This window comes from Apteryx mantelli, chromosome 30 (genome assembly GCF_036417845.1).
Source record: "Apteryx mantelli isolate bAptMan1 chromosome 30, bAptMan1.hap1, whole genome shotgun sequence".
NCBI lineage: Eukaryota > Metazoa > Chordata > Aves > Apterygiformes > Apterygidae > Apteryx > Apteryx mantelli.
In genome coordinates, this window is record NC_090007.1 from 3,519,486 (window position 1) to 3,531,299 (window position 11,814).

The following is an 11,814-nucleotide window of genomic DNA, read 5'->3' on the forward strand; positions in this document are numbered from 1 at the left end:
CCCCCCGTGTGCAATCACACCCCCTGCACACGCACCCCCCCCCCCTTGTGGACACCCCCCCCCTTGCACACTCGCACCGCATGCACCCCCCGGTGCACTCACACCCCCCCGGTGCTCCCAATCACACCCCTGGGCACCCGCGAGCACCCGCTCCGAGCCCACCCGAGCAGGTGGGCAGAAACCCTCCGGCGCAGCGGCCGGCCCTCCCGCGGCTCCCCGGCTCCCAGCCCGGCTCCCGTGCAACGAATTCCTCCGTGCTCAATTTGCAGCCGCCATCTGCCACGGCTCATTACCCGCCCGGAGCCACCCGCGGGGCTTCGCTGCCAGCGCGGCGGCTCCGGCTCTGCCACTGCGGCACCCGGTGGGTCGCGGCCAGCTGCCTGGAGGGAGCCGCGGGCGGCTGAGCGCATCCTGCTCCCTGCAAAGCGCCGTGCCTCGGTTTCCCCCAGCGGTACGAGACGACCAGCGGGAGCCCGTGTGGGGACGTACAGCGCCGTGCACAAGCATCCCCTTCCCCCGGCACCCAGGCAAGGGCTCCTTGCTCGGGGGGGGGGGTGATGGGGCACCCCGAGCCCCCCCCCCAGCGTGCCCAGGCAATGCAGCCCCCCGTGATTCCCCCGCCCGCTGTATCCCAGAGCCCCCCCAGCTCCAGATGGCCCTGAGCACCCTGCACCCGCGGCTGCACCCAGGCCCCCCCGGGCGGCACCGTGCGAGCCGGCACCGCTTGCGAAGGAGGCGATTTCTCAACCGGGCACGTGAGGAAGAGCCACGAACCGCCCCAGGAGAAAAGCCGACGGGCGGCCAAGGAGGAAGGACCAGCCCCGGAGAAGCCGAGCCTGATGCCGGCAAAGGTAATGGCAGGGACCGGCCGGGCTGGGAGCGGGGACGGCCAAGGCGCGGGGGGGGACACGGGGGTGGTGGCCTCCTCGCCGCTTGCGGACGAAGCCTGGCAGCCACGAGAGGGGTGGACGGAGGGGCCGCGGGGTGGAAAAGCGGCAGGGGAGAGACGTGGATCTTGCGCAAGCGCGGGCCGGCGCCTCCCGGCAGCCGCTGAGCACCGGCACCCGCAGGCCATGGCGCTGCCGCTGCTGCTGCCGCTGCTGCTGCTGCCGCCGCTGCCCCGGGGCGCCGCGACGGCGCCGTGCCCGCCGCAGCCCAACGCCACCCGCTTCGTGTGCACGGAGCCCACGCTGCGCGCCTTCCCCGCGGGGCTGCCGCCCGCCACCGTGGCCGTCTCGGTGGAGTTCACGGCCCTGGGCCGCCTGGCGCCCGACGCCCTGGCAGCGCTGCCCCGGCTGCGGGAGCTGCACCTCGCCGGCAACCGCCTGCGCGCCCTGCCCGCGGGGCTGCTGCGGCCCGTGCCCGCCCTGCGCGTCCTCGACCTGACGGGCAACGCGCTGGCCGACCTGCCGCCCGCCCTCTTCGCCGGCGCCCGCCGCCTGCGGCACCTGGTGCTGCGCGCCAACCGGCTGCGGGCGCTGCGGCCGCCCTGGTTCGGGCGCCTGGCCCGGCTGCGCTGGCTCGACCTGGCGGAGAACCGGCTGGCGGAGGTGCCGCCGGGCGCCTTGGGGCCGCTGCGCTCGCTGCGAAGCCTCGACCTGGCCCGCAACCGGCTGGAGCGGCTGCCGCCGCAGCTGCTGGCCGGGCTGCCGGCGTTGCGCAGGCTCAACCTGGAGGGCAACCGGCTGCGGGCGCTGCCGGCCGCCCTCTTCGCCCCGACGCCGGCGCTGGGCTACCTCTTCCTGCAGCGCAACGGGCTGCGCGCGCTGCCCGCCGGCGTCTTCGGGCCGCTGCGGCGCCTCCGCGTCCTCGACCTGGCGCGCAACGAGCTGCGGGCGCTGGAGCTGCCGCCGCACGCCGGCCGCCGCGCGCTGGCCCTCGACATCTCGGGCAACCCCTGGGCCTGCGAGTGCCGGCTGCTGGCCCTGCTGCGGCGGGCGGCCCCCGCGCTCGCCGCCAGCCCCGCCGCCCGCTGCGCCAGCCCCGCGGCCCTGCGGGGGCGGCCGGTGGCCACCGCGGTGGCGCTGGCCGGCGCCTGCGAGGCCACCTCGGCTCCCTGCTGCTCGTCCCCAGCCCTGCCCAGCTCCCCCAGGGAAACCGAGGCAGGGAGCACGGCGGAGTAGCCCTGCTCCCCCCCCCGGGGGGGGGCTGAGGGGTGCGGGGAGGAGGACGAGGCTGTGACAACGGGCCCTGTCCCCATCCCGCTGTCCCTGTCCCGACAGCACCTGTCCCCATGCTGCTGTCTCCATCCTGTTCTCCCCATCCCAATGGCCCCATCCTGCTGTCCCTGTCCCAGCAGCTCCAGTCCCTGTCCCCAGCCCCTGTCCCCATCCCAATGGCCCCAGCCCAGCAGCCCCTGTCCCCAGACCAATGGCCCCTGTCCCCATCCCGCTTGCTGCGAGATCATTAAACAGAGACACTTTGAGCCACTGCGCAGTTTGTCCCGCGTTATCATACCCAGGGGACGGGCACCAGGGAGGACCCATGTCACCGCTGGGTGCCAGCCTGCTGCCCGTGTGTCCCCGTGTGCCCCCTGGCAGGGCGATGGCTGCTCCCGGGCTGAGCCGGGTGCCATGGGCGTCCCACCGGGGCCGGCTGGAGGCCGGAGATGGGGGCCGAACCCCCCGCCCTGAGCCCTGCCGGAGCCGCCGGAGCCCTTTCCAGGGGCTCAGCCCCAGGCGGCGCACGGCACGTCCGCGGTGCCCTGTGCCCTGGTGGGGGCTGTGCCGCGGGGCGCCTGGGCCACCGGCCTGCTCCCTGGGGCCACCATGATGCCCAGGCGGCCGCGCTCCTCGACAGCAACTCTGCTGCCCAGCGGTGCCCCCCGGCCTGAGCACCCCAGGGTGCCCCGGGGGCCGGGGGAGGCCTGCGGCCCTGGGGTTCACCTGGGCCTGGGGGTCAGCGCTGGGCAAGGGGCTGCCTGGCAGGGGGACACCTGGCATGGGGACACCTGGCAGGGGGACACCTGGCAGGGGGATGCCTTGCATGGGGTCACCTGGCAGGGGGGCACCTGGCATTGGGACACCTGGAATGGGGACACCTTACATGGGGACTCCTGGCAGGGGGACGCCTGGCAGGGGGATGCCTTGCATGGGGTCACCTGACATGGGGATACCTGGCAGGGGGATGCCTTGCATGGGGTCACCTGGCAGGGGGGCACCTGGCATGGGGACACCTTGCATGGGGACACCTGGCATGGGGACGCCTTGCATGGGGACGCCTGGCAGGGGGTCACCTGGCCACCTGGCATGGGACGGCATGACCCGGGGCGTCCCTGCAGGCGGCATGGCCAGCGGGACAAGGACGTGGGGACGGAGCGGAGCCCTGCCGAGCCCTGGGCAGCGCCGAGCCCCGCCGGAGCCAGGGCAGGATGCGGCCCTGCCCGGTGCCCCCCGCCCTGCGCCCCCCACGTGGGACCCCCCCCACCCACGTGGCGACATCCCCCTCCAAACCCCGCCCCTTCTCGGCCCGCCCTCCCTCCTGATTGGTGCCGGCGCAGACCTCCCCTTCGCTGATTGGCCCCCGCCGCTAGCCATGTATCGAGCTCTGGGCGAGGGGCAGCCGGCGGGGCGCGACCGGGACGGGGGATCGCGACCGGGACTGGGAATCGCGACCGGGACCGGGGATCGCGACCGGGGCCGGCGCCCCCCCACCCCGTAAGTAGCGCCCGCGGGAGTTTGCAACACTTGGAAGCAAAGTTGCCGGGGGGGCTCTAGGGGGGCCCCGGGGCTCGGGGCGGGCACGGACCCCGCCTGGGTTGCCAAAAGCCCTGCAACTTCGCGGGGGGGGGGGGGACCCGGGTGTCCCCTGCCCGCCCCCCCCCCCCCCGGTGACGTGACCCCCGGGGACCCGAGGGGACCTGCCCCCCCCCCCCCCCCCCAGGAGGAGCCCGGGCCGCGCCAAGGGGCAGAGAGGGGCCCAGGCGCGAAGGTGCCCGGCCGGGGACCGCGGGCTCCTCGGCTCCTGGTGGTCCCGGGCCCCCGGGGCTCCCGTGGCCAACGTGACGGTGGCCGGCGTCACGTCTTCGCGGTGGCCTTGCGAAAGGCTGCAGCGAGGGCGAATCCAGCCCAGCTTCCTGCTGAATCACCCGAAAAACCCTTCCCAGCCCCACGGCATCCTCGGGCGGTGGGGAACCCAGCCCCTTCCCAAAAGCCCTTCCCAGAACCCAGCGACTTCCCCTCGAGCAGCAAGGAGGCCTCCAGCCCGGAGAGCCCGTCCACTCGTGTCACGAGCTGCTGGGTCTCAGCCCTCGCGGGACCCGTGCGAGGAGCAGCGTGGCGCTGCGCCCGCGGGGGATTTGCGGGCCCGGCCGTGCGAGGGGCAGGGGCTGCGGAGGACCGGCAGCCCCGTGAGCGTGCCGCGGGGGGCGAGCTCAGGCTGCCGAAACGCGCGGCCGGGGATTTGCTCCCGCGCCGCAGCCCCGGGAGAGAGTCCCTGTCGCTCGCCCCAACCCCTCCAGCCGGGGAACACGGCCCGCCGGCATCTTTCTCTCCCAGGTGTCACCGAAATCACAGCCACCGGAGCCATGTCTGCCGCCGCCGCGAAGGCCGCGAGCGCCCGGACGGCTGCCACCGCCGCCGGGGTCCAGCCCGTCCTCGCCACGCTGGAGCCGCAGGGTGAGTGGGGCCGGGGCTCGGGGTGGGGGGCGGCCACGGGGGCTGCGGCTCTGCCCAGGCCGGGCGTACGGGTGCTTCGCACGCCGGAGGCTCGACCCCAGGCCTCCTTCCGTCCTAATTCGGGAGGAATTTAGGCGGCGCCGCAGCCGGGTCACCCCGGTGCGGCTGGGCACCGAGCCCCGGGGGGGGACCTGCTCTCCCTGTGCCCTTGCGGGCTCTGGGAGGGTGCCAAAACCTGCCCGCGCGGCCCTTTCGCCCGCGGCGGCCCCGGGGCTGCCTTGGATATGGGGTGCTGGGGAGGGGGGTTGCTGCCTGGGGGTGCCAGCCCCCAAACCCCCACGGAGGGGCCCCGAGCCTGGCAATGCCCATGGGGATCGCAGGGATGGGGTTGGCTCTGGGCTCCTTCATCCCAGCGGGGAAGGTGCGATGGAGACCAGCGTCCTCCTCCCGCTCCGTCCCCGCGGGTCCGATCCTGCCAGCCTATTCCCATTTCCGGGAGCTGGACCTGGGGGCACGGGAGGGGAGCGGAGCAGCCGGGCCGCATCTCCCTCCCGCCCTGCCAGACGCCAGGGCCAACAACTGCGCCTGCAAGGGGCCGGATAAACCGGAGGAGAAGCCACCCATCCCGCACGAGCCCTCGGAAAAGGTAACGTTCCCATGGGGCGGAGGGGGCGAGCTGCCGGGAAAAGCCGTCCCCGAGCCGCAGCGCCGCCTGCCCGGGCGCTGGGGATGCTGGAGGAGGCTGCGGTGACGCTCCCGCCGGTGCCGTCCCCGCTCCAGGTGGTGGCAGAGACCAGGGAGCCGGTGGCGGCCGCGGTGACAGGCGCGTGGGAGGCCGTGCGGGGCGCCGTGCGGGGCGCCGTGGAGAGGGCCCGCGCGGTGGTGAGCGCCGGCATCGGCACCGTCGCGGGCTCCCCGGCAGGCAGGATGGTGGTGACGGGGGTGGATGCGGTGCTGGGCAAGTCGGAAGAGCTGCTGGATCGCTACCTGCCCGGGACGGACGAGGAGCTGGGTGAGCGTCGTCCCCCTCTCCGGCCACCGCTCCGGGCTGCGGTGGCTGCAAACCGCGTCGCAATGAGCTTCTCCCTGCTCCGGAGGTGCCAAAGCCCCCGGGACCCCCTTCCCTTGCCTTGCACCCCCTGCCTTGGCGAGGGCGCAGCCACCCTCCGCACGGGGCTGCTGGCCTCTTCCGAAAAGCTCTCCCACCTCCTGCTTGTACCTCCCGGGCTTTTCGTGCCGGGGGGGGGGGGGGCGCGGGGCCTGGCGCGGTGGCCCTGAGGGGCTGCTCCCCGCTCCGCTGCTCCGAGGGCAACCCGAAGCCGGGGAACGCGGAGCAGCGGCGGCTTGAACTCTCACCTGGAAACCGGAGAGCAAATATAGCCCTCGTGCCGCCATCCCGCCCCGCCGCGGCGTATTTATAGCCCGGGCTTAGCCGTGGGCAGAGCTGGCCCCCGCTCGGCGCGGAGGTGACCGCGACGGCTGCCCGGCCCGCGGGCGGCCGCTTCCCGGCGCCGCCACCTCCGTGCATCCGGCCGGGCGCAAGGGGGGCCGCGGGCTACCACTTTCCCGCGGGATGCTCCTTAGCCGGCCCGCGGGCGCCCGGCCTCACGGCTCTGATGTTTCTGCCCCGCAGCCTCGGCGGCGGAGGGCTCCGAGACGGCGGCAGCGGCGTGGCGGCGGCAGAGCTACCCGGCGCGCCTGGGCTCGCTCTCGGGCAGGCTGCGGCGCCGAGCCCTGCGGCAGGCGCTGGGCTGGCTGCGGGGCGCCCGCCGCTCGCTGGCCCCGCTCCTGCACGTCCGCCAGCTGGTAAGGCCGCGGCCGGCACCAGGGCTCGCCCCGCTCCCGGGGGTGCTCCCATTCCTGTTTATTTCCCCCTCCGTCCCTTCCAGATCGACTGCGTGAAGCGCGGCGTGGACGGGATGCTGCGGGGCGCCCGCCAGCGCCTGGGGCTGCAGCGGGGCCCCGGGGAGGCGGCGGCGGTGCCAGAGACGGCGGCGGCACCGCCGGGAGGCACCCGGGTGCGGGGCACCCGCTCCCGCTCCCTCCACGACCTGCCGGGCCTGGTGCTGGCGCAGGGCCGCGAGCGGGCGCAGGTGACCATCGGCGAGCTGCTCGACTACGTGGCGCAGCACGCGCCCCTGCCCTGGCTCGTGGGCCCCTTCGCCCCCGTCCTCGTCGAGTACCCCGAGGACAGCCCCGTGGACATGGCCAAGTGGCACGGCTGCCTGGCCGTCGGCGGCAGCCACCGGGCGCCCGGCTCGCCGCGGCTCTGCAGCGAGCTCTGAGCGGCGGCGGGGACGGAGGCCGGGGCTCGCCGAGCTGCGAAAAGCGCCCGCCTGGGGCAGCGAAACGAGTCCCCGGGAGCGGGACACGGCGGCGAGACGGGCTTTGGGGCCCGGCATGGGCTCCTCGGCGCCTCGGAGAAGGAGGTGACAGCGGCACGGTGGCTCCGGTGGCGCCAAGAACGAAGTGTGTGTCCAGCCCCACTCATCCGCTTTGGGGTCGGGGTCCCCCCCGGTGTCCCCCCCGGTGTCCCCGAGCCTGGGGAACGCCGGGATTTCTAGTCTTACCAGCTTGAAGGCACTTGAAAGAAAACCCCACCCTTTAAGCCTTAAAACGACTCCTATCCTGCAACGCCGCGTGCTGCGGAGGCCGGCTGGGTGCTGGGCTGCCCCATGCGGGGACGGGCCAGGTTTGGGACCCCCAAAACCGCCGGTTTGTGGCAGCCGCGTTGCACGGCGGGGACTAAGGTTTGCTCCGGGGAGGGTTTTGCTCCCCGGCGGAGGAGGAGGAGGAGGAGGAGGAGCAGGGCAAGGTGATAGCCAGGTGCCCGGGCCCCGCTGGACTGTGAACTGGGGCTGTGTGGCACCGAACTTCGCCCCGGGTTATCGCCGCCGCCGCTGTCGCTTCCCGCGCCGTCACACGGCCCACGGCGGGGCTGGTTCCCGCGCAGCCCCCGTGCCCGGTGCCCGGGGCTCTGCCCTGCGCGGCCGCAGCGTCGCCAGCCCCGGGAGGCCGCGACCTGCCCGTCCCCATGCTGCCGCTGCCCGAATGCCCCGGTCCCCCCCGTCCAGGGGGGTGGTGGCCCCTGCTTGTGCCCCCTTCCCGTTTAACCGTGAGCCCCTTTGAGCTGGGGGGGGAGGGGGGGGCTGCACCCTCGGGCGCCATCCAGCCCGGGGGATCCAGTTCTGGGAGGTCCGGAGGGGGGATCCGCGCCCGGGGGGTGGTGCGGGCCGGGCCGGGCCGGGCCGGGGGGGGGGGGGCGGTGCGTGCCTCGCCGCCGCCGCCACCGCCGCTGGGTCGCGGCTCCCGGCCCGGCCCAGCCCCGACGGGGCGGGCCCCGGTCACATGCCGCGGGGCCGGGCTCCGCGCTCCGGCGCTATAAAGGAGCGGGGGGGGAGCGGCCGCCAGCGCAGCGCCCGGGAGGTGAGTGCGGCGGGCCGGGGCAGGACCGGGGACCTCCAGCGCTGCGGCCCGGGGAGGGTCCGGGGGAACCGGGCTGCGGCGCCCGGCGCCGTCGCGGGGGCGGATTTTGGCCGCGGCGGGAAGCAGCAGCCGCCGCCGCCCCGTGCTGCGGCGGGGGATGGGACCGGGATCGCCCCTTCCCGGACCGGGGGGGCTGGGAGCGCCCTGCCCTGGGGGTCGCCCCGCTCCTGGGGACGGGAAACTCTGGGAAGCGGGGCTCCCCCCGTGCTGGGGGTCTGCCTCCCCCCCCCCCCCCCTTGCTCAGCCCCGCTCGCTGTTTCCTCCCAGCCCCACCATGGCCACCAGCGAATCCAGCACGGAGAACCCCAAGGCTGAGGAGCAGCAGGTCGGTAGGGCTGGGGTGGGGTGGGGTGGGCGGTTTGGGTGGACCCTGCCTGGGGACAGGGCTCAGGTTACTGCTCTGGGTCACCCTGTCCCCGGGAGGCTCTGCCGGTGGCTGGGAGATGGTACGGAGACCCGGTGCTCCTGGGGCTGGTGTGACCATGTCCTGGTCCAGGACAGGCTGGGGGACCCAGGTGTCCTGGTGGGGAGGGTGGCAGGATAGGGGACCCCAGTGATTGGGGAGGGGGGGGTGCCCCCAGCCCTGCTTTCTGAGGGAGGGGGGGTGTCTGGGTGGCACACGGACCCTTGCCCTCACTGGTGCCCTCCTGCACCCAGAGCATCGGGACCCGGGTGGCCAGCCTGCCCCTGGTGAGCTCTGCCTACGACATGGTGTCCACGGCCTACGCCTCCACCAAGGAGAGCCACCCCTACGTCAAGTCGGTGTGCGACGCCGCCGAGAAGGGCGTGAAGACCCTGACGGCGGCGGCCGTCAGCGGGGCCCAGCCCATCCTCACCAAGCTGGAGCCGCAGAGTGAGTGGGGTCGGGCGCAGCACTGCGATGCCCTGGAGGGTCCCCAGCCTCCAGCGCCGCCGCCGGGTCTGCTCGGGGCTCGCTGCCCAGAGAGCTGCTGCTAGCAGAAACTTTGGCAAGTGGTTAAGAGAGTGGTTTCCTTGTCTCTAGTTTCCACGGCCAACGAATACGCCTGCAAGGGGCTGGATAAGCTGGAGGAGAAGCTGCCCATCCTGCAGCAGCCCACGGAAAAGGTAATGCTGTGCTTTGATCCGGGCGAGCAGGCTCATGGTCTGCCCTATAGTTGCCTAACGGAGGGTATTTGCTTCTCTAGCTCATCTTGGACACCAAGCAGCTGGTGACATCCACTGTGACAGGGGCCAAGGATGTTCTCACCAGCACTGTGGCCGGGGCCAAGGATGTGGTGACCAGCCGGGTGACGGGTGTGATGGATATGACCAAAGGGGCCGTGCAGGGCAGCATGGAGCTGACCAAGTCTGCGGTGACCAGTGGCGTCAACACGGTCATGGGCTCGACCATGGGCCAGATGGTGGTGAGCGGGGTGGGCTCCATGCTGGAGAAGTCGGAGGAGCTGGTGGATCACTACCTGCCCATGACTGATGAGGAGCTGGGTAAGGAGCTGGCAGCAACTCCCTGGATATGTGGGCAAGGGCCTGGAGCCCCTTGGGGGAAGCATGGCCCAGTGGGCAGAGCCTGGATGGAGTTGATGGGCTCTGTGTGGGCACCCTGGGGTGAGCGGGGCCATGTGCAAGTGCCCGAGCGAGGAGATGCCCTGCACGGGGTTGGTGGTCTTGCAGGACCCCTCACCGCCCTGGCTTGTCTCTTCCAGCCAAGCTGGCCACGGCAGTGGAGGGCTTCGAAATGGACCAGCAGAAGCAGCAGCAGAGCTACTTTGTGCGCCTGGGCTCGCTCTCCACCAAGCTGCGGCACCGTGCCTTCCAGCACTCGCTGGGCAAGCTGCAGAGCGCCCGCCAGAGCAGCCAGGATGTGCTGGCCCAGCTCCAGCGCACCCTGGACCTGGTAGGACCTGGCCTCCCTGGCCCCCCCTCAGCCTGGGGCTGGCAGCAGGCCACCCATGCCGGGCTGTCCCTTCCCTTCCAGGTGGAGCACCTCAAGCAGGGCATGGACCAGAAGCTGCAGGGAGGCCAGGAGAAGCTGCAGCAGATGTGGCTGGAGTGGAGCAAGAAGCAGCCGGGAGGCAGCAAGGACCTGGTGCAACCAGAGGTAGGTGGAGGTGGACAGTGAGGTCCCCAGGGCTACCCCAGGCCATCTGTGCTGCTCACCTGGCCCTTGTCCCCTTGCAGGCGATGGAGTCGGGCACCCTGGCTGTGCTGCACGGCCTGACGCAGCAGCTCCAGAGCACGTGCCAACCCCTGGTGTCCAGCCTGCAGGGCCTCCCGGCCGGCATCCAGGACAAGGCGGGCCAGGTCCGGCAGAACGTTGACGAGCTCCGGGCCGCCCTCACCAGTGTCATCTCCTTCCAGGACGTGACGAGCAGCGTGCTGGCCCAGGCCCGGAGCCGCGCAGCCAAGGCCCGCGAGCTCATGGATGAGCTGGTGGAGCACGTGGCCCACAACACCCCCCTGTCCTGGCTCGTGGGGCCCTTTGCCCCCTCGGGCCAGCGCCTGGTGGATATGGAGCTATCCAAGTAGCAGCTGCTGCTTCTGGGCCAGGATTATATCTACCCTGACCCAGGCCTAGATAAGAGCACCTGAACTAACACCCCAGCCCAGCCCAAATAACCACCTTAGCTCCATAATCCTCGTGTCTCCCTGCCCTGGGGGTGCCTGTACTGGCTGCAGGAGCCCCCTCAAGCAGGGGCAACTGTCTAGTCTGTCCCAAGTGCAGCTTGGGGCAGGGACATACTAGCGAAGTGCCTTGGTGTCCTCAAGTGCCTCTGGGGTCCTTGGGCGGCTCTTTCCGTAGTGCCCCTCTACTAACCCTGAGCTGCCCCCCAGGTCCATCATCCATCTCGCCTTCGGTGCCTAGAGCCCTCGGTGCCTTCAAGCTCCCAGTCTTGCTCCTGCGTTGGGGGGTTGGTTTGCCCCCGGGTGGCTGCGGGACCCGGTGCTCCCTGCTGGGGCCAGGGTTCGAGCCCAACCCTGGGAGCGGGATCCCACATGGACTCTGCCCCCCCCGGGGCCAGCTCGCAAAGCAATAAAGTCTGGTTGGGTTTTGCACTGGATCAGAGACCTTGTGTGTGAGCAGGGGGACGGGGGGGGGGTCCCCTGGCTTCCTGGGCTGGAAGAGCTGTTGGAAGGAGGGATGAGGTCCCAGCCCTGCTGTGACCTCGTAAGCAGGGCTCTGTGCTAACGGAGTCACCGAGGGGCCGGATCCCGTGCTGGCTTCTCCGCCTGCCATGGCCGAGGGTGAGCGAGGAGCTCCCGCCCGTGCTGCGGCGCAGCCTGGCCCAGGGGGGCCCGTCCGGGGCGCTGGGTAGAGGGTGCACAGGGCAGCCCCGCTTCCCTGCATCCCGGGGCTGCCACCCTGCTCTGCCACCCCCTACAGCTGGATGTCATCCAGCCCGTCGGTGACGATGGCCCCCAAGCACCATCCTCCAGCCCGGGGCCGACCCTGCAGGTTGGTGCTGCTCCTCTCCGCCCAGCTCTCTCCCACCTCTCGCCCCCGAAAGCGGCAGCGGAGGGGGTGGAAGTGGCCTCAGCCGGGTGCCCCCAGCATGGTGAGTGATGAGCTGCCAGGGCGGGATGGGGCTTGGCATCAGGCCACCCCCCCTGTGTGCCTTCCCCCCCCCCCAAAACCCCGTCCCAGGTGCCACCCGGCCGGGGTGCCCTCCCCAGCTCCCTTGCAGGTGGAGGCTGCCCAGCAGAGCTTGGGCGAGCGCCTTCGCCCCAGCCACGA

The 11,814-nt window shown here is 72.6% G+C and overlaps 3 protein-coding genes across 4 annotated transcripts; all 3 read left to right on the forward strand.

Annotated features, from left to right (window-relative positions):
* The first annotated feature begins 797 nt into the window (after nucleotides 1–797).
* LRG1 (leucine rich alpha-2-glycoprotein 1) lies at nucleotides 798–2,425 on the forward strand. The gene is made up of 2 exons (XM_067312844.1): nucleotides 798–851; nucleotides 1,071–2,425. The coding sequence occupies exons 1-2, from the start codon at nucleotides 840–842 to the stop codon at nucleotides 2,121–2,123; spliced, it is 1,065 nt and encodes a 354-aa protein (XP_067168945.1). The 5' UTR covers nucleotides 798–839; the 3' UTR covers nucleotides 2,124–2,425.
* Nucleotides 2,426–4,871: 2,446 nt separating this feature from the next.
* Nucleotides 4,872–6,901, forward strand: LOC136994557 (perilipin-3-like). The gene is made up of 4 exons (XM_067313077.1): nucleotides 4,872–5,262; nucleotides 5,397–5,628; nucleotides 6,250–6,422; nucleotides 6,506–6,901. Exons 1-4 carry the CDS (start codon nucleotides 4,978–4,980, stop codon nucleotides 6,899–6,901), a joined length of 1,086 nt encoding a protein of 361 aa, XP_067169178.1. The 5' UTR covers nucleotides 4,872–4,977.
* On the forward strand, nucleotides 6,623–10,807 carry LOC106497717 (perilipin-3). Of its 2 annotated transcripts, none has more exons than XM_067312843.1 (8): nucleotides 6,623–7,085; nucleotides 8,370–8,427; nucleotides 8,760–8,955; nucleotides 9,106–9,188; nucleotides 9,269–9,566; nucleotides 9,785–9,975; nucleotides 10,057–10,179; nucleotides 10,260–10,807. In XM_067312843.1, exons 2-8 carry the CDS (start codon nucleotides 8,377–8,379, stop codon nucleotides 10,605–10,607), a joined length of 1,290 nt encoding a protein of 429 aa, XP_067168944.1. In that variant the 5' UTR covers nucleotides 6,623–7,085; nucleotides 8,370–8,376; the 3' UTR covers nucleotides 10,608–10,807. The 2 variants fall into 2 exon arrangements, with proteins under 2 accessions (XP_067168944.1, XP_067168943.1); XM_067312842.1 differs by lacking the exon at nucleotides 6,623–7,085 and adding an exon at nucleotides 7,957–8,042.
* The last annotated feature ends 1,007 nt before the right edge of the window (nucleotides 10,808–11,814 follow it).